Source organism: Notolepis coatsorum, assembly GCF_963971535.1.
Source record: "Notolepis coatsorum genome assembly, chromosome: 15".
Lineage (NCBI taxonomy): Eukaryota > Metazoa > Chordata > Actinopteri > Aulopiformes > Paralepididae > Notolepis > Notolepis coatsorum.
The window spans coordinates 12,288,924-12,312,017 of record NC_140179.1 but is presented as its reverse complement, the minus strand read 5'-3'; the positions used below and the strand labels follow the sequence as shown (position 1 = coordinate 12,312,017).

Below are 23,094 nucleotides of genomic sequence, written 5' to 3'. Positions count from 1 at the left end.
ACTACACACGCATCATGCAAGCTACACGTCGCTGCATGTTGATCAATGGTGGCCCACTCGGTGCATCACAGTGGGCTACTGTTGTGCTAACAACAACCGCGGTGTCCGGCTTGTCGGCCGGCATGAGTGCTCGATTTGGGGTGGTTCTCTCCTCTTTGTGTGCCCCCGTCCTCCCGGGTGTCCTGCCGGGGAGCTTGTGGACGCGACAACAGCGGCGGCCGTAGCGTTAGTTAGCTCATAGCTATCGCGTACCACTAGCGTTACGGCGTGCTCGAGCACCCTACGGCTGCCGCCGTTGTCGCGTCCATGGGCTCCCCGGCAGGGTACCCGTGGGGACGGGGGTGTACAGAGAGGAGAGAACCAACCGTCGGGATATGTTGTTAGCACAATAGCTACCAAGCTAAGCTATGTTAGCTTATAACGGTGTACACAATATGTACAACGACACAATGATTTACATTATTACAAATATGGTAACGTGGTTGTGGCTTTTACAAATAGCAGACCAGGCTGCAGAAACAAATTAGTGGGGGGGCATAAAATGTTCTCGGGGGGGCACAATGGTTTTTCAACACAGGTTCCCTTTTATACGTTTCAGCTGGGACAACAGCGCTGTGGCTTGCTTGGTGCTTCCCACGGTGCTGAACTAAACAGAAGAGAGGCAATTGAAAAATCTAATTTCTCTCTATCTTAAGAACATTCACTTATACAAAAACAGACTGAACGGATATATATAACAGACCTGCTGGGGCAGCGGACTGAGAGCAGGGGACACAAACAGGCTGGATAAGATGGTCAGGAAGGCCAGCAGCGTGGTTGGGGTGGAGCTGGACTCTAGCGAGGGTGGCGGAGAGGAGGAACCTTGCTAAGCTCCAGGCCATCAGGGAAAACCACTCCCACCCACTATACACAGACTTGGCTGACAGGAGGAGCATGTTATAGGCTCACACTACCTAAATGCAGCACTGAACGGCACAGGAAGTCCTTCATTCCGACAGCCATCAGACTATACAATGCATCACTGTGCCTCACTGCATCACTGAGCACAGAGTGACAGTTACCATCTTCCTGGACTCTTACTTTTTAAACACCACTGTGCAATATTACACCTACTGTAGACTTCAGTATATTTTTACTGTATTTATTTACTGTATCTTTTATTCTATTTGTATTCTATTTCATTTTATTCTATTCTATTCTTATGCCATTTGTTTTGTTATTCGTGACTTGTTCTGTCTAAATGTTTAATGTTGAGTGATTTGCAGTGTCAAATTTCCTTCAGGATAATACATTTCTATTCTATTCTATTCTATATCTTTGAAAAGTCTCCATTTATTCAACACTTCTGAATTCACTGACAAACTGAACTGAACTGACAAAAATAAGGTGCATAAAAAAGCTAACAAAATTCCTCCACAGGCTACTCACCATCATTAGTAGAGTGGCAAGCAGCGTTTGGGGACAGAGTGAAATCTTCTTAAAACACTGCCCCTCCACTCATTCCTGAACTTTTTTGTTAAGTCCTTCTCAAATGCCAACTGAATTAAATTGGCCTTGCGTCGATGAAGCATACTAGGCGATGTTCTGTAAAGACGTTCTTGAGAGTAGAAAACAAATTCTCACAGAGTGCCGTGCTAGCTTCAGTAGTGTTGTTGTTGACATCAGTGCCCACTAGGGCTGTCCTCGACTAAGGATTTGGATAGTCGACTTTGATTGACAAAAAAAAAAAAAAAAAAAAACTTTTTTTTTTACCAGGGTGGGCACAGGTGACTCAGTGGGCGGGCCCGGCCCCCTAATGCCCGCCCATGGCGCCGGGTCTGACAAATAGTGGTTAGCTTTAGAGATGGATGGCTATGATCACGGAGCAATAGTGTTGTTAGGTGAAACAGATACATTTTCATTCGGCTAGTAGTAGCAAGGCTCTCAGTGCCTGCCACTAGCTGTGTGTGACTCTCAGCGCCCCCTGGTGAGCCCCCTGGTGCCCTGCACCTCTTGTGACGACATCATTTCGATTACACACGCACGTTATGAACCATTGATTAAAATATCCACGTGCGTGGTGATTGTGTTGGGCAGACAAAATGTTTGATAAAAACGCTAAAACTGGGTCAATTTCAATACTTTTTTTCCCCCTTCTTCATGAAAGTCACTGTTGGCCTAGTCCACATTGTTTATTGAACAAAAATACAACATGAAGGTTGGCCTTTAACTACCTTGCAAAAATGCACTGTTTAAAGCCAAGCTTATAATACATGGTTTACAGTGTAATTACTGGTATAAGCATGCATAGAAGAATCCTGCTGGATTTCTCACAAAGTATGGGGAGACAAGAGGGTGACGGGGAGGAGTAGGGTGGGGGTGGGGGCAGAGAGAGAAGGAGAAAGGGAGGTTGTTGAAGGTAATTCGGGGGGGGGGGCATGGTGGGGGGATCAATGGCTTTGTCAACAGATTACTACTAATCACCGGAGGGGGGGTCTGCTCTGGTGGTGGTGGTCTCCCTCCCCCAACACACACACACACACACACACACACACACACACACACACACACACACACACACACACACTCACACACACGTTATTGTGAGGACCGTCTATTGACTCACATTCATTCCCTTGAGGACTGTGGGACAAAGGAGTTCACCCCCCAAAAGAAGTATTGATCATTTTACAAATGTTAATACAGTAAAGTAAATGACTTAGATAGATATATGTGGAATAGATGTATTCCACAGTGGGTACTGACACCCCAGTGACATCATATCCTGTTTGGAGACTATGGCTGCTGCCTGTATTGACATAATGATATGACAGAATAACAGTCTGTAGTGTGGCAGTGAAAGGTTAACCTTCTGTAGTGTGGTAGTGAAAGGTTAACCTTCTGTAGTGTGGTAGTGAAAGGTTAACCTTCTGTAGTGTGGTAGTGAAAGGTTAACCTTCTGTAGTGTGGTAGTGAAAGGTTAACCTTCTGTAGTGTGGTAGTGAAAGGTTAACCTTCTGTAGTGTGGTAGTGAAAGGTTAACCTTCTGTAGTGTGGTAATGAAAGGTTAACCTTCTGTAGTGTGGTAGTGAAAGGTTAACCTTCTGTAGTGTGGTAGTGAAAGGGTTAACCTTCTGTAGTGTGGTAGTGAAAGGGTTAACCTTCTGTAGTGTGGTAGTGAAAGGTTAACCTTCTGTAGTGTGGTAGTGAAAGGGTTAACCTTCTGTAGTGTGGTAGTGAAAGGTTAACCTTCTGTAGTGTGGTAGTGAAAGGGTTAACCTTCTGTAGTGTGGTAGTGAAAGGGTTAACCTTCTGTAGTGTGGTAATGAAAGGTTAACCTTCTGTAGTGTGGTAGTGAAAGGTTAACCGTCTGTAGTGTGGTAGTGAAAGGTTCACCTTCTGTAGTGTGGTAGTGAAAGATTAACATTCTGTAGTGTGGTAATGAAGGGTTAACCTTCTGTAGTGTGGTAGTGAAAGGTTAACCTTCTGTAGTGTGGTAATGAAAGGTTAACCTTCTGTAGTGTGGTAGTGAAAGGTTAACGTTAGGTTATGACTATAACCAAGTTCTGTTAATTAGGGGTGACGCTTGGCATCACTACTGCACTATCTCGCGTACGTGCACGCGTACTGAATAAACCACAAATGTACCTCTAATACCAGTATTAGTCTGACCACACCCCTCATCAGCTTACCTTCATAAGCAGGTGTGTGGTCACCTGCTCTCCTCCTTCCCAAGCTTTCACCACAAGGTGAGGTCAAGGGCTGCAGCGGCCGTCTGATGCCAAGCGTCACCCCTAATTAACAGAACTTGGTTATAGTCATAACCTAACGTTCTGTTTCATTAGGGGCTCTGCTTGGCATCACTACTGCACAAAGGGAGGCCAAGCGGAGCCGCTGGCTGACAAATACACCCCGCTGACAGCCCCCCAAAACCATCAGAACAGGGAGGGCCGAGCCCCCCCGACCCCCCCTAATGGAGGGTATCCCCCCTATTAGAGGCCTCACGGGAAGGCGACGGACCCGACCGTGCGAAGAGGCACTCAAGCAACTTAACGCACAGGGTGAGCAGACCGTGGCTTGACCCCACGACTACACACACGCACAACCCGCATGCCACCCGGGAACGAACGGAGGAACAACCTCGTTACTGCCCCCAGAATCACGGGGTCAAGGGCAAACCCAACCCCGTGGCAAGGCCGTAGCAGCGGAGCGCGAAGGAAGACCCAGACCCACCAAAAGGACTGGACTCCCTAGAATAGGGGCCCGGAGAAGTCCATGATGCCAGCATCAAGACCCCACCAGGTGGGCACGTAGTGCCCCGCCCCCCACATCGCCAGCGTATTCGGACAAAGGCCCCTCAGTTACTGCACCTGGTATTCCCAGGCGGAATCCCATCTAAGTACTAACCAGGCCAGAACCTGCTTAGCTTCCGAGATCGGACGATCGAGCGTGTACAGGTTGGTATGGCCGTAAGCCGAGCGGGCCCTGTCCCCCCAATAGTACACCGCCTGGCACACTGACCCTGCAGAACAGGCAGTCAGCATGGCCGTAAGCACACAAAAAAGGTTAACCAACGGAAGCAGGCAGCGCACCGGGGAAAAACCAGGCAACAGGCTGTTAACCCTAGCCTGGAGACTGCGGACGAGACAGGCGCCAGAGGGGACAGCTGAACACAGCCGCCCCGGCGGAAGGAGCGTAAGCTGGCGGTGTTGCATGACCAAGCCTCCATTTAAAAACCCCCACCCAGAGGGGTCGAGGCAGAGAAGGCTGACACGATTGGCAGACGTCATGAACGTGCAGGGGCACCCTCAAACGGTGAACCCGGGAGTTGACACTGCCCCAACACACCAGGGAATCAACCACCTCGGTGTTACCCAATGCGGTGGTTGTTCCTATAACCCCTCAAGAAAAAACTCCAAAACACACCTGCGGGTATACACCGGCTATACCGCAGTACAAGTGTTTCAGTTTCCAAAAAGGGTTAACCCAGGCCTACGGGTCGCAAACATCACTTCGGACCGGGCCTGGCGGTACGGGAAGCACAGGGTCACCAGAGGAGGTCAAAAAACCACCCCCACAGGCCCCTCTTCGCCATGCGTGAGAGAGGAGCGAAAAATAATGGAGAACCAGCCCCTAAGCACACCGTACCTGGTATTCCCCGGCGGTCTCCCAACCAAGTACTAACCAGGACCAACCTGTGTAGCGGCCGAGATCCGACGAGATCGAGCGCGTACAGAATGGCATGGCTGTAAGCCATGACGACAGTGCTGAGTAAAAACATACCCAACCAGGGTCTCCATAGCGCTTAACCCTGTGACACCCAGACCGACCTGGCATTTTTCCCCCTGAAAAAAGCCCAAGTCCCTCAGGGTACCAGAACAGCAGATCTGCATCCCCGGCGGACAACGGGTTCAACTGATCTGGACCAGCGTGACCAGAACCAGTCCTGTGCCCTAACCACGCCGACATGCCTACTCCAGGAGAAGGGCAGATATGCGTGTTGATCTTAACATGAAAAGAAGGCGCCACCCAGACGTTCGGACGAACCGCGCCTGGTGGCCCACCCCAAGGGCGTGAGACCCCACCACATATGTTCAGATCCATCCCGTCATCATCCCCCAGACATGAACGAGAATCCGTCGACAACCCACCCAGGTCATGGGATGTGGTCGTCGGAAGAGGAAAAACCCCCATCTCAGTTGCTTTATAAAAACGCTGTTTCAACCACAAGCAACCAAGGCGTGCCAGTCAATCGCCTGTTTACAGCGAGCTAGCACTATACGTGCGTCGGGACACACCCCCATCAATGAACAGGCTATTTAGACCTGTCATTGAATCCCCAAGGCGCCCAGGGGAACGACAAGAGGGGTGTGACACTCCCTAACTCCAACACTTCTGGAATAGAAAGAAGGAAGCATCAACAGTATGTATCCCAGTCTACACAGCCGGGGTAAAAAATGTTCACATTTTTACATCCCACCACCCTCCCATAGGAAAGAGACGGGGATCCCCAGAGAGACTTCCCACGCGAGCTGTACAGATTGAAAAGAATATATTGCACCTTGAGCCATGTAAAAAACTGGTTTTAGGGCCTCCGGGGAAGAGGCACTGAACCCATACACACTCAATAAACGAATTGAATCGAATATACATACAATAGAAAAAGGACCCTTCTAGAGGGTCCACTCACTTTGACAATCTGAGGAGGAAGGCTCTGTACTCTGATGGAGGCTTCCTCACATGGAAGAAGGAGTCCGAACTCACAGAAGGCCTGAATAGGCGCTTGGTGAGGAGGAGCCCTGACCACCCCCCCTGAAAACAGGACCTGAACAGCACACGGAAGTCCTACCAACAGAGACGCGCACGGTGACGTACTCTATGGCGGGGGAATTCCTGCGGTGCACACGCCCAATATACCAGGCCGTGGGACCAGGAACTCCCCCCCCCCCCCCCCCCCCCCCCCCCCGTAACGTGACGGGAACCTTGAAGGACAGGGGGTGTACCCCTGACCGACAGAACAATGGGGAGAGGAAAGGTTACCAGTTCACCCCTTTACGACCCCACACCCATGATACGATGTAACGACAAAAAGAGAATATGACACAGTCATAGTCAGCTCTATGAAGCGTTTCACAGCTCCACACAGCGCATGAGCTAACCTGCTATCTGATTTTCACTAAGGAAAAACACAGAATAGAGAGGGCTCTAAGAACCCCGGTCCAACATACACATGTGCTTCTGTGGCCAGTACAACCCAGTTGTAGGTCACATGACACACACAACCCATCATCACCTACAAAAAATGGCAAAAACACTCAACAGAGGAACGCCGTTTTTTTCACAATGAGAGAATACATCATTCTTGATTAGTATCGACCACAGGCCTTGCTAAGCACACATGACAGCAACCAAACCAATTTCCCTTTAGGAAAAAAGTTTCTCCAGCAGATTCAGCACAACCTCAGCAATCAAGCTAAGAGTTACATCGTATCCCTACCACACAAAAGACACAATTAATGCACAACATGTCTGACAGGAGGATGAAAAAGTCCCCAGGGAACCGGGGGGGAAAAACACAATCCTCCTATTTTACCCTCAATACGGCCAGTTAAAACAGGAAAACCTGTTAATGTGTGAACACACTGATCATTGTCATTACAGTCTGAGAAAGAACATTCTTTTACTCACTTGTCACCAAGCATAGCTTCATAGGTTAGTTACCTTAGTTGTGAGTACACAGCCGTGTTTCTCACACAACAACCAGATCATTACATCCCGTTTGCACGGAGAAGCTAACTGCCAGTGACAAAACAGCTCACACATAACCCGCAACGTATCCTAAATGCATTGCAGCAACACACGTTTTGGGAAAAACACCGTTATTCACAATACATTTAGCAAAGTAAAACCAGAAGACGTGTTATGAGGTTTGGTCAACCCCGTTCCTACCCGGAACGTAGATCAGCGAAGTGCAGACTCAAGAAAGACCCCGTAGACAACACAGCCGATCCTGTGTTGCTCGAACTGGGCAGCGTCGTCGCTCCAACCAGTCGCTACAGTCCTCTTTGTTGACGCAATCCCCGTCCAGGCTCAGGGCAGGGTCGACGAACATCCCCTGTCAAGGATGACGTCGTGGTCAAGAGTGTAAAACATGTTAAAATCAAAGCACGTTCAACAGAATAGCTCAAGCTAACGGCCGCTCCAACCGTTCGGGTGCTACCGCTTCTGCTCGCGAGACGCCGATCTAACGACGCACGCGATCAGAAGCGAGCTCACGGCGGCGCGCGAGAAGCTAAGCTACCCCGCGCCAGGCCATGGCCATAGCAGCAAGCTAACGTTACCTAGCGACCACGACATGCTAGCCCCGCAGCTAACAGTAATAATAGTAGGCCCTAAGCAGGCCATGCAGCGATCCAGCAGGCTAACGCAGCAGTTAACAGCTGACTGGCTAACCGTAAGCTATGAACATGTAAACAATGACATAACACTCACCCAGACAGGCCGCCGTTCTGAACCTCTCCTCACTTTTTAAGAGAAAAGAGAAAACAAGATGTCAACACCGCTTCACAACGGTGACTTTACCACATCCGACGGAATCAGCACAGTACCAACTGGCCTGTGTAGCTGACTTTGAACATGAATCTGCCGCTATCGCACATTACATGCACATATCCCCTCGTGAAGGAATACTCTCATTTGGATATGAAAGATGGGGCCTTAACACGGTGACAGAGAGAATCCACTCGTCCAGAACACACAGGGATCACCAGTGTCAATGGTCGCGGCCCACTAGTTAAAACTATAATGGTCTCCAGACCAAGGCCTTCTGTCGCCTAGGTGGCTGAACAAAGGACCCTAGCCTGGGGCCGGTTTCCATAAACTTTGTCAAGTAGCCCCCATAGCACTAACAGACAAGTGGAGCCCGCCAGCAAACACTACTCACCCAACCTGGAACGCACCGCTTCTCACAACAGCGGCATGTCCGACAGTTCAGCTGTGGCCTGACAGGTTTCACCCCAACAAACACAGCAAGGAACTGCAGTTGAGAAGCATGCAGCGGCGTGCTCCCAATACGAAAACCGGTGGAGGGTTTTTAGAATGATCATCATCTTCCAGACACTCCAGTACGAAGACAATATCGCCGTATTTTCTCGAAAATAGTGAGAGAGAAAATAAAGATATGATGTCAACGTATCCTTGTTTCCCAAAGCTGCTCCTAAACCTTTCTTCCATCATGGTGTCAAGTGTGGGGATCTACCGAGGCACTTCTTCCTTGTGGTGAAAGCGAGAAGGAGGAGAGCAGGTGACCACACACCTGCTTATGAAGGTAAGCTAATGAGGGGTGTGGTCAGACTAATACTGGTATTAGAGGTACATTTGTGGTTTATTCAGTACGCGTGCACGTACGCGAGATAGTGCAGTAGTGATGCCAAGCAGAGCCCCTAATGAAACAGAACCGTCTGTAGTGTGGTAGTGAAAGGTTAACCTTCTGTAGTGTGGTAGTGAAAGGGTTAACCTTCTGTAGTGTGGTAGTGAAAGGGTTAACCTTCTGTAGTGTGGTAGTGAAAGGTTAACCTTCTGTAGTGTGGTAGTGAAAGGTTAACCTTCTGTAGTGTGGTAGTGAAAGGTTAACCTTCTGTGGTGTGGTAGTGAAAGGTTAACCTTCTGTAGTGTGGTAGTGAAAAGGTTAACCTTCTGTAGTGTGGTAGTGAAATGTTAACCTTCTGTAGTGTGGTAGTGAAAGGTTAACCTTCTGTAGTGTGGTAGTGAAAGATTAACCTGCTGTAGTGTGGTAGTGAAAGGGTTAATAACAGGCATTATCTCTCTCTCTCTCTCTCTCTCTCTCTCTCCGATTCTAACCCACCGCCGCCATTCTCTGGCTCTCCATCGACTCCTCTTATCATTTAAATAGCAGATTCTCTCTCCCACTCTCTCTCTTTCTCTCTCTCTTTAATTTCCTACCTCTGGTCAGCCTCCTTTCTATATCCTCTATATTTTCATGTTTCCTTTTCCCTCTTCTCTCTCCTCTCATTGAAATGTCTGAAGATGACACATGACACAACACACACACAACACACACACACAACCACAAAAGAGGGACGTCACGACAGTGTCGGAAAAATGCTATTATATAACTCACGTCAGTAGCGCATCAATGCTAGCACAATACACACACAGGCCCATCTTACAGTTATTCTCTCAAGCTTTAGGCTAATACTACCCCATACTAATGGTTACTGCTAAGGCTGAGACCACTTATCGATTTATCGATAATTATCTTTTTTCTTTTTTTTTTAAATACTTTATACTATAGGTTACTAAAATACTAGGTCTTGTGGCATGTTTTAGTTAAAACATCCCCATTTCATGTAAATTCAGTTGAATTGCAACTCTGCACCGTGCATTCAATATGCAGTGCACTCCTCCATCACATCCAGAGACCACCGACTGTAACATGAGAAGGATCACTGTGGTCGTTTTGAAGAATGGGGGAAATCTGTAACACTAAAGATGGAGGCAACGACAAAGAATTGCTGCAAAATGAACATGAATGTGTTGTTTAAATAATAATAATAAAAAAAAATTTATATATAAAATATAAAATACTAATAAAAATATAGATATTTATAGATAATTCTGTCCCGATTTATCTATTCTTACAAAGGATATATCGTCTCAGCCTTAGTTACTGCCATAGCAGCCTGCTATCCCGTCCGATCTGTTTACTACGGTGTCAAGGGACTGGGCCGTATGGTCCCGGTCATAATGGACAATAATCCATGGCCTTTGTGTTGTTAATGTGGCTCATCCTTATCCCTGCTGCTCTATTACTTGACACGAACACACGCGGACCCATAAATAACACAAAGTGGCGTGGGTGTTGTGTGTGTGTGTGTGTGTGTGTGTGTGTGTGTGTGTGTGTGTGTGTGTGTGTGTGTGTGTGTGTGTGTGTGTGTGTGTATGTATGTGTGTGAGTGTCTAATGAGGACTGACAGCTCTAAATAGAGGTTCTTACGGTAATCCACAGCAGGGGAGCTCTGAGAATGAACTGTTGGAAACATCATGGACGGTCCCTCCCTATACTACACAGACAAGAGTGTGTGTGTGTGTGTGTGTGTGTGTGTGTGTGTGTGTGTGTGTGTGTGTGTGTGTGTGTGTGTGTGTGTGTGTGTGTGTGTGTGTGTGTGTGTGTGTGTGTGTGTGTGTGTGTGTGTGTGTGTGTGTGTGTGTGTGTGTGCGACCGTGCGTGTGCGTGCGTGCGTGTGTGTGTGTGTGTACTGTGTAGTGAGTGACTCACACATCAGGCTACACTAGTGGGGCGACAGTGGCTAAGGAGGTAGAGCAGTCGTCTGGCAATATGTAGGTTCCCGGTTCGATTCCCGCTCCTCCCGCTGGGCAGCGTGTCGAAGTGTCCGTTGAGCAAGACACTTGACCCCCTAATTGCTCCCGATGAGCAGGTTGGCACCTTGCATTGGTCGCCTCCCGCCGTCGGTGTGTGAATGTGTGAGTGAATGGGTAAAATGTGAGGAACATTGTTGTAAAGCGCTTTGGATAAAAGCTGCTATATAAATGCAGCCATTTACACTGGGGTTAGAATGACACGAATAGACCAGATTAAATCAGCCAGAAGGAGGAATTGGCCTGTCTGTTCATGCACGCGCGCACACACACACACACACACACACACACACACACACACACACACACACACACACACCACGGCTTGATGTTGCTGTGTTCCTGCCTTGTCCAGTGGCATCAGCTGTGGTTCTAGTAACAATGACTCACTCATGCACGCACACAGTCTAAAAGGCTACGTGACCAGCCTGCTGCTGCTGCTACACATTGTACACATGGTCATACAGAGGGTCCTCTTTGGGCGAGTCACTCAGCACATACTAGCTATACCGGTCGGTACCTCAATAGGCCTACTTTCAAATAATTACAGTATTCTTTTGTATTTTCTCATGCTTAGTAGTACTGCATGTTTTCAAGAGGCGTGACACACTGGCTTAGTATCCAAAGAATATATATTTGTATCAATAGATGAATGGGAATTAACTGTATGTCATAAAACTACAGTATTCCTGTGGGGGTGTTTTTTGTATACACACAAAATATTCACGCCGTTAATAACCCCACAGGAATAGGCAGGTGTATCGGTTACGCCATTGTTGTTGTTGTTTCCGGCCGGTCCACCTCGCTTAAAATTGCAATTTTAATTATTAAAAATGTATTTCCAATGGACACATTTTCGAAATCATCTCGTTTTAAAACAAATAAAGCATGAACATTTGCACGGTGTACCTTTCTGTGTGTATTCATCCACAATCTATAGCTCAACATGAAACGATTCACAATTAATCGTGAAATAATTATGTATAATATAATTTTATTTCAACCAAAAATGCGTAATAATGTCAGTGATAGAAGGGAACTCATTTTGTGCAAAAATGGAAAGCTTGCCAATGTTCATGAGGAAGAATTGTTACAATAGCCGATAATACATTTTCCCAATGATAAATCCCTATACGGGTGGACCGCGCGGGAAACTAAAGTGACGTCAGACTACACCTCCCTATATGATAGTGATTTGCATTACATTTCTATAATATTCCACTACAGAAATACGATAGTGAAAGATTACAGAATTTATGTTGTAAATATATAGTGTGTATAAAAATACACACAGGAATTATTTGAATCACTATGGTAGTATGTAGTAAATCTCTCTAGTGTGCATTAAAAAAAAACACAGGAATACTATGAATCACTGTAGTAATATGTGGTAAATCTTTAGAGTGCATAAGAAACACAGGAATACTATGAATCACTATAGTATTATGTGGTAAATCTTTAGTTTGCATAAAGAAACACAGAAATCTCTATAGTGCTCCGACTCAGCTTCTTCCCCCAGGCCATCAGAACACTGAACACTGATCTCTCCCCACACACACACACACACACACACACACACACACACACACACACACACACACACACACACACACACACACGCACACGCACACGCACACGCACACGCACACCACACATCCTCACTTGCACTCTCTCACACACAAACACACTACAGGTCACTTAAAAGAAAAAGGTAAAAAATGTAAATAAAAAAAACATAACCGTATATAGTATTGTATATAGGACTCATTACCTTAATTCTTAAGCTTAGCATTGTATTGTATTTTATCTTAGTACATTTTATCATGTCTATTTTATTATCTATTATTCTATTTTATTATTCTATTTTATTATTTTGTATTTTTTTGCACAATCAAGGCGGGCATGGCCACCTTCATTTCACGTGTCTCGTGTATGTGACGAATAAATCTCTTGAATCTAGTGTGCATAAGAAAACAGGAATAATATGAATCACTATAGTAATATGTAGTAAATCTATCTAGTGTGCATAAGAAACACAGGAATACTATGAATCACTATAGTAGTATGTGGTAAATCTATATAGTGTCTATATAACAACAACAACAACAACAACAACAACAACAACAACAACAACAACAACAACAACAACAACAACAACAACAACAACAACAACACAGGAACATTATAGTTTTCGCTATAGTTTCTTTTCTTATGGGGTCCTTCTTATGGGGATTTTGTATCTCTTCAAAATGGTGTCAGTATGAATTGGAACCCAACGACTGTGGTATTGAGAGGATTGTGTTCGTTCAGCTGAACCAAGCAACAGGCCATATGCTCTCTATCCCAATACTTGGCCCTCAAGGGCCCTATTCACCAGATATACTGCTGTGTTCTGTACATGACAAAATGAACACTCGTATCACATTAAATGCCAGCAGGCCAACCAGAGTAAGAAAAAAGTTGTCGCTGTCTTTAGAAGAAAGCTGACCGGTTTAAAAGAAAATAATATGTTACGTTGTCTTGAATTGAATAATAATAATATAATAATAATATGTTCAATTGACAAACATAGGCTGTTAGGGCTGTCTACGACTAAAGACATTCTTAGACACAAAATAGTCAAGTCGATTAATCAATCCGTTGATTTAATCAACACGTTCATAAAATGTGTGTTTTGCTGCCCTGGTAGTTGATATACTGCACACTCTGCCCCACACCAGTTGGTGATGTCAAAGTACCTCTTCGGAGGCTCTATTAAAGTCTGACTAGGACAAAAAGAGGTGTTCTGACATCACAGATTGGGGTGGGGCAGAGTGTGTGTGCAGCATGGTGAAAATATCAACCACTAGGGGCAGCAAAATGACTATGTGTTGTTTAGTCTGTCTTTAAATCTCATACTTACCAGAGATGTGCTCATCAGGAAATAATTTATTCAGTATATGGGAAAGAAACAACAAACTAAATTTGACAAATCAACCAACAAAATCTTGTCCGATTAAGACGAAAACCGAAGGATTGTTCAACGATGAGGGCGCAGCCCTAAAGGGGTCCCGGTTCTGAAATAATATGTGAACAGATCAACGCCTCGTTTGCAAAAAAAAAAAAAGATAAATTTTAACAGTGTCACGATTCTAGAAAGGACATCACTCTCCTGCCCCTTGCCTTCCCTACAATCGCCTCTGTCATCACGTTGCCATCCCCCGACACTCTCGTCAATCTGTTACCATGACAAACACACCCCGACCCCCACCCTCACCCCCCCCCCCCCCCCCCACGGGTCTCATCAGATCATGACACCGTGATGAAGGAGAACAAAATGTCTGTCCTCCAAAAAAAAATTTAAACACTGTGTTTTGTATGCATGAGGTGCAAACAGCAGACTGAACACGTTCTGAATTCAGCCGGGGTGCCCTACACTGTAAAAGTAAAAAAAATTAATAAAAATCACAGGAAATTCACTGGATTCTTTTACAGATTACTTTTGTTTTTCTAAGTGTAAATGCCATAAAAATACAGTAAATGATTGGCAAGAAGCCTGGGCAAATGTTCGACTCACATCAAGGAACCCGGATCATCAACAAATCAATCTTAACTATATTCACAGGACATACTTAACTCCTATAAGACTGAAAAAAAATGGGTCTTATACAAGACTCCAAATGCTCTTTATGTACAAATGGGGACGAGGGGACATTTATGCACATGTACTGGGACTGCCCACCAGTTAAGATATTCTGGAAAGAGGTGACCCAGCAATTATCAAATCTCTTAACTTGGAATATACCTGTACACCCCTCTGTATTACTGCTGAATGATGTTTTTGAGTGTGCAGTACATCCACAGCTAAAGAGATTGGTTTTATCGGGTATCACAGTGGCTAAAAAGCTGATAGCATCACGATGGTTCCAACCGGAAAAAATGTGCCGAAAGGTCTGGATTATTACATATCTCGATGTGATCTATCAAGAAATATCTACAGCAAGAATTTTGGGTCTCAATGAATCCAAAATGACATTGTGGTTAGAAGTGGTGGAGAAAATAAAAGCTAGCATATAATGGTAATGTCTGGTTAGGAGCGAGGGAAAGTGGATGGATTATCCAATGGGGAGTCCGGAAGGGGGGGGGTACGAGCTGGAGCATAATTGTGTAGGTTTTTAGATAACAGGTATTAAGGGTATATCCTATATAAGACAATTAACTAAAATGTGATTTCATTGGATGTGCACTGTCAACTAATGCTTGTATATCTTATCGTGTGTTGTCATGTTTGTTTAAAAAATAATACAAAAAAAAAATACAAAAAAAAAAAATAATACAGTAAATTACATTTTATAAAAATATTAACCATTAAATAAAGGTTGTAATCTGTAAATCTATTTGATTTTACTGTAATTTGACAGTAAGTATTTGGCAACCAGTATTTGCTGCCAGACATTTACATTTCTTTTTTTTTTTTTTTTTTTTTTTTTACAGTGTATGCTGCTGCCACTTTTGAACTAATGAACAGCTTCAATATCCCTGCTGCCTGGGAGGGCGTTTAACCCTTTCACTACCATACCACCAAAGGGTTAACCCTTTTCAATACCACACTACAGAAGGTTAACCTTTCACTACCACACTACAGAAGGTTAACCTTTCACTACCACAAACAATACAGAAGGTTAACCTTTCACTACCACACTACAGAAGGTTAACCTTTCACTACCACACTACAGAAGGTTTACCTTTCACTACCACACTACAGAAGGTTAACCTTTCACTACCACAAACAATACAGAAGGTTAACCTTTCACTACCACACTACAGAAGGTTAACCTTTCACTACCACACTACAGAAGGTTAACCTTTCACTACCACACTACAGAAGGTTAACCTTTCACTACCACACTACAGAAGGTTAACCCTTTCACTACCACACTACAGAAGGTTAACCCTTTCACTACCACACTACAGAAAGTTAACCTTTCACTACCAAGGTTAACCCTTTCACTACCACACTACAGAAGGTTAACCCTTTCACTACCCCACTACAGAAGGTTAACCTTTCACTACCACACTACAGAAGCTTAACCTTTCACTACCACACTACAGAAGGTTAACCCTTTCACTACCACACTACAGAAGGTTAACCCTTTCACTACCACACTACAGAAAGTTAACCTTTCACTACCACACTACAGAAGGTTAACCCTTTCACTACCACACTACAGGAGGTTAACCCTTTCACTACCCCACTACAGAAGGTTAACCTTTCACTACCACACTACAGAAGGTTAACCTTTCACTACCACACTACAGAAGATTAACCCTTTCACTACCACACTACAAAAGATTAACCCTTTCACTACCACACTACAGAAGGTTAACCTTTCACTACCACCCTACAGAAGGTTAACCCTTTCACTACCACACTACAGAAGATTAACCCTTTCACTACCACACTACAGAAGGTTAACCCTTTCACTACCACACTACAGAAGGTTAACCCGTTCACTACCACTACAGAAGGTTAACCTTTCACAACCACACTACAGAAGGTTAACCCTTTCACTACCACACTACAGAAGGTTAACCCTTTCACTAACTACCACACTACAGAAGGTTAACCCTTTCACTACCACACTACAGACGGTTCCGTCTGTAGTGTGGTAGTGAAAGGGTTAACCTTCTGTAGTGTGGCAGTGAAAGGGTTAACATTCCATATCACAATATACAACTATCTAACCTATCTGTTGCCGAAGTGCCTATATTTATATCCCAAACACACCAGATTCTGCCCGGGTGCCGTCTCTTCCTGGGGGACCCTGATGTAAACAAGACGAAAGTCTTTCTCTGGTCTGCATCCCCTTAACAATTGTGTGTATTGAGCCGTACTGTATTGTACCCATTCTGAAATCTGTTAAATAAAGTTTTCATTCATTCATTTATTCATTTATTCATTCGTTCATTCATTCATTCATTCATTCATTCATTCATTCATTCATTCATTCATACATTCATCCTTTTCCTTGAGAGTCTTTATTCCCTGCTGGTTTGGGGTGGAGTGTTGTCCTGTCTCGAGGCGTAACTCCCCCCGGCTCCTGAGTGCCCCGCCAGGATAAGAATGGAGGAGAGACCCAGTGGCCTATATACTACCATCTAACTAGCACTAGCAGCTTGGTGGGTTGCTCTGGAAACACACACACACATTAACCCTATACAAGAAAACAAGAAACATCACAACAACATGGGCCATATGGTTTGTCTGTGTAGCCTATAGAGTGCATTGGGTTATTGGACCAGACCAGCAATGGACAATACAATAACTCACACTCTGATACTCATGGCAACAAGAGGACTATGTTATAGATTGTTATATATTGCTGTCCTTGAGGTTGGTGGGGGCAATTGTATGGTACCATACCATACCATAACCATACCATATCATAACCATACCATAACCATACCATAATCATACCATATCATAACCATACCATATCATAACCATACCATACCATACCATAACCATACCATATCATAACCATACCATAACCATAACCATACCATATCATAACCATACCATAACCATACCATAACCATACCATATCATACCATACCATACCATAACCATACCATATCATAACCATACCATACCATACCATACCATACCATACCATAACCATACCATAACCATACCATATCATAACCATACCATACCATACCATATCATAACCATACCATACCATACCATATCATAACGATACCATATCATACCATACCATACCATATCATAACCATACCATACCATACCATACCATACCATACCATACCATATCATAACCATACCATACCATACCATGCCATAACCATACCATATCATAACCATACCATAACCATACCATAACCATACCATATCATACCATACCATACCATAACCATACCATATCATAACCATACCATAACCATAACCATACCATATCATAACCATACCATAACCATACCATAACCATACCATATCATACCATACCATACCATAACCATACCATACCATAACCATACCATACCATACCATACCATACCATGCCATAACCATACCATAACCATACCATACCATACCATACCATGCCATAACCATACCATAACCATACCATAACCATACCATACCATACCATACCATACCATATCATACCATACCATCAGGCCACTATTACATTAAGGAATGGCGAGAGTGCATTGGTTGCTATTGAACCAGACCAGAAATGGATAATATAACTCACACACAGGTGCATCTCTGATAGCTACTCATGGCAACAAGAGGTCAATGTTATAGATTGTTATAGATCACTGTCCTTGAGGTCGGCGAGGGCAATTATGACTTGAACCAGTGACGGTCAAAATGTTCAGATTATGAGTATGTGTTTGTAACAAAGCAACGCTTGCTATCAAATGGAATGGTTCTCTTTTTTTTACGAACATAGTTCTCAATCTCTGTGTGGCACAAGGCTAACGTAAAGTGTGCGGTCTGCACTCTGCATATATAGCATTGTCACCTTTGGCCGTGTAAATAATGCAAGGCAGTCATTGGCTGATTAATGAATTATTCAGCCCGGCGAGAGGATCACACGGTATAAGGTCCTAGCCTGAGACACAACACCAGGCCTGGAGGACCACACAGCACACACACACAACACACACACACACACACACACACACACACACACACACACACACACACACACACACACGCACACACACATACACACACACACGCACACACACACGCACACACACACACACACGCACGCACGCACGCATACTGTACATACATACACAGACAGACCACCCCTGCCTCCACACAGCGGAGGTGCTCTGGTCTGACTCAGGGGTGGGTGACAGTGATTAATCAGGCCTTGTGGTGAGGCGGGCTGCGTGCCATGATGAAGCTGTGAGCTGTGATGTATCAATTCAGCCCTGATGCTGCGCTCACACAGAGAGATCTCACACACACAGAGAGATCTTACACAGAGAGATCTTACAGAGGGAGATCTTACACAGAGAGATCTTACAGAGGGAGATCTTACAGAGGGAGATCTTACAGGGGGAGATCTTACAGAGGGAGATCTTACAGAGGGAGATCTTACAGAGGGAGATCTTACAGGGGGAGATCTTACAGAGGGAGATCTTACACAGAGAGAGATCTTACACACAGAGAGATCTTACACAGAGAGAGATCTTACAGAGGGAGATCTTACAGGGGGAGATCTTACAGAGGGAGATCTTACACAGAGAGAGATCTTACACACAGAGAGATCTTACACAGAGAGAGATCTTACAGAGGGAGATCTTACAGAGGGAGATCTTACAGGGGGAGATCTTACAGAGGGAGATCTTACACAGAGAGAGATCTTACACACAGAGAGATCTTACACAGAGAGAGATCTTACAGAGGGAGATCTTACACAGAGAGATCTCACACAGAGAGATCTTACACAGAGAGAGATCTTACACAGAGAGAGATCTTACACACAGAGAGATCTTACAGAGGGAGATCTTACACAGAGAGAGATCTTACACACAGAGAGATCTTACACACAGAGAGATCTTACACACAGAGAGATCTTACAGAGGGAGATCTTACACAGAGAGAGATCTTACACACAGAGAGATCTTACACACAGAGAGATCTTACAGAGGGAGATCTTACACAGAGAGAGATCTTACACACAGAGAGATCTTACACACAGAGTGATCTTACACAGAGAGATCTTACACACAGAGAGATCTTACAGAGGGAGAGATCTCACACACAGAGAGATCTTACACAGAGAGATCTTACACACACAGAGATCTTACAGAGGGAGATCTCACACACAGAGAGATCTCACACACAGAGAGATCTTACACAGAGAGAGATCTTACACAGAGAGAGATCTTACAGAGGGAGAGATCTTACACAGAGAGAGATCTCATACAGAGAGAGATCTCACACACAGAGAGATCTCACACACAGAGAGATCTTACACAGAGAGAGATCTTACACAGAGAGAGATCTTACAGAGGGAGAGATCTTACACAGAGAGAGATCTCATACAGAGAGAGATCTTACAGAGGGAGATCTCACACACAGAGAGATCTTACACACAGAGAGATCTTACACACAGAGAGATCTTACAGAGGGAGATCTTACACAGAGAGAGATCTCACACAGAGAGATCTTACACACAGAGAGATCTTACACACAGAGAGATCTTACACACAGAGAGATCTTACACACAGAGAGATCTTACACACAGAGAGATCTTACAGAGGGAGATCTTACACAGAGAGATCTCACACACAGAGAGATCTTACACACAGAGAGATCTTACACACAGAGAGATCTTACACACAGAGAGATCTTACACACAGAGAGATCTTACACACAGAGAGATCTTACAGAGGGAGATCTTACACAGAGAGATCTCACACACAGAGAGATCTTACACACAGAGAGATCTTACAGAGGGAGATCTTACACAGAGAGATCTCACACACAGAGAGATCTTACACAGAGAGAGATCTTACAGAGGGAGATCTTACACAGAGAGATCTCACAGAGGGAGATCTTACACAGAGAGATCTCACACACAGAGAGATCTTACACACAGAGAGATCTTACAGAGGGAGATCTTACACAGAGAGAGATCTTACACAGAGAGAGATCTCACACAGAGAGAGATCTTACACAGAGAGAGATCTCACACACAGAGAGATCTTACACAGAGAGAGATCTTACACAGAGAGAGATCTTACAGAGGGAGATCTTACACAGAGAGAGAGATCTTACACAGAGAGAGAGATCTTACACAGAGAGAGATCTTACAGAGGGAGATTTTGAACAGAGAAGAGGTTCAAAGACTAAGTAATCTTTGGCCTCTTTAGCTAATGTATACCATGCAGTTAATCAAAGGTATATCCAAACATCACATTCCTTGAACACTGCTTATGTTACCATACCATACCATACCCTACCATACCCTACCATACCATACCCTACCCTACCCTACCCTACCCTACCCTACCCTACCATACCCTACCATACCATACCATACCCTACCCTACCCTACCCTACCCTACCCTACCATACCATACCCTACCCTACCATACCCTACCCTACCATACCCTACCCTACCATACCATACCATACCATACCATACCCTACCATACCATACCATACCATACCATATCATACCATACCATACCATACCATATCATACCATACCATACCATATCATACCATATCATACCATACCATACCATATCATACCATACCATACCATATCATACCATATCATACCATACCATATCATACCATACCATACCCTACCATACCATATCATACCATATCATACCATACCATACCATATCATACCATACCATATCATACCCTACCATACCATATCATACCATATCATACCATACCATACCATATCATACCATATCATACCATACCATACCATATCATACCATACCATACCATACCATACCATACCATACCATACCATACCCTACCATACCATATCATACCATACCATACCATATCATACCCTACCATACCATATCATACCATATCATACCATACCATACCATATCATACCATACCATACCATAACATACCATACCATACCATACCATGTCATACCATACCATATCATACCATACCATACCATACCATACCATACCATACCATACCCTACCATACCATATCATACCATATCATACCATACCATACCATATCATACCCTACCATACCATATCATACCATATCATACCATACCATACCATATCATACCATACCATAACATACCATACCATACCATGTCATACCATATCATACCATACCATACCATACCATACCATACCATACCATATCATACCATATCATACCCTACCATACCATATCATACCATATCATACCATACCATACCATATCATACCATACCCATAACATACCATACCATACCATGTCATACCATACCATACCATACCATACCATACCATACCAGGACTGTGAAGCTCTGTACCCCCCCCCCCTGTACCCCCCCCCCCCCACCCTGTACCCCCCCCCCCCCTGTACCCCCCCCCCCCCCCCCATGCTGCTTTGATACCCGAATTTCCCCCAAGGGGTTTAATAAAGGATCATCTTATCTTATCATACCATACCACAAATGGAGAGTGCATTGGGCAAGTATATATGCAAGGAAAGGCACATAGAAATTAAAATGGAGCTGGGCCTGCCAGCCTGTCTTGAATTATGACCATCTCTCTCTCTCTCTCTCTCTCTCTCTCTCTCTCTCTCTCTCTCTCTCTCTCTCTCTCTCTCTCTCTCTCTCTCTCTCTCTCTCTCTCTGCAATCACTTTGGGTTCCCCCCTCCTCATGTAAGCTGCAAGCATGACAGAAGGGGTCACCCAGTGGGGTTGTTAGTTACCATGACAACGTCAATTTATAATGCCGCCACACCCGCATCAAGTGGGGAAGGATACAGAAATGACGTAGTCTGAGAAAAGCGCTATATAAATGTAATTAATTATTATTATTATTAAATTATTACTGTTTATTCTGCTATATACCACCCACTGTGCGTGTGTGTGTCTCTGTGTGTCTCTCTGTGTGTGTGTGTGTGTGTGTGTGTGTGTGTGTGTGTGTGTGTGTGTGTGTGTGTGTGTGTGTGTGTGTGTGTGTGTGTGTGTACACGTCAAGGTTGCATGTATAGGCCTAAAAAGGACAATATAAGACCCTATAACCTCGTGCCTGAAGGTGTGCCCACAGGGACAGACAGTCCAGACTATACAGCATAGGAATCAGGAACAAGGGGTCCACTACTTACATTCCAGGTGCTTTTTCTTGGGCGCCATCACCTCGTGAGTAGTGGCTTTGCAGACAGCCCGGGCCATGTCGGATCCCGTTAGCTGGTATTGCGCAGCGGCAATGCGATCCGTGAGCGTTTGCCCCGACATTTTCTCCCCGCGAGCAGTCGACTATAGCGCTCAGGAATCCGTTTGACCGGTGGGACGACGAGATGTAGACCTGAAACTGGTTTTGCCCTGCACTGCCGGTAACGGAACCCCCCCCAGAATCAGGTGCAGTCCTCCTCGTATATCCCCTACGGATAGGCCTGTGACCTTCTTCTATAATACACCTATAGATGGGGGGAGAGAAAAAACAATCAAAACGAGCTCATACACAACACAAACCCG

General features: G+C 44.7%; 1 protein-coding gene across 1 annotated transcript in view; it reads right to left on the bottom strand.

Moving 5' to 3' along the window:
* Positions 1-22,854, bottom strand: part of LOC311241670 (clathrin coat assembly protein AP180) — a gene marked incomplete at its 5' end in the record, with an annotated part of 113,513 nt that extends 90,659 nt beyond the window's left edge. The window contains one exon of the mRNA XM_084330547.1: positions 22,725-22,854. Coding sequence (XP_084186673.1) covers positions 22,725-22,854 — 130 coding nt within the window. The remainder of the gene's footprint in view (positions 1-22,724) is intronic.
* Positions 22,855-23,094: the final 240 nt, after the last annotated feature.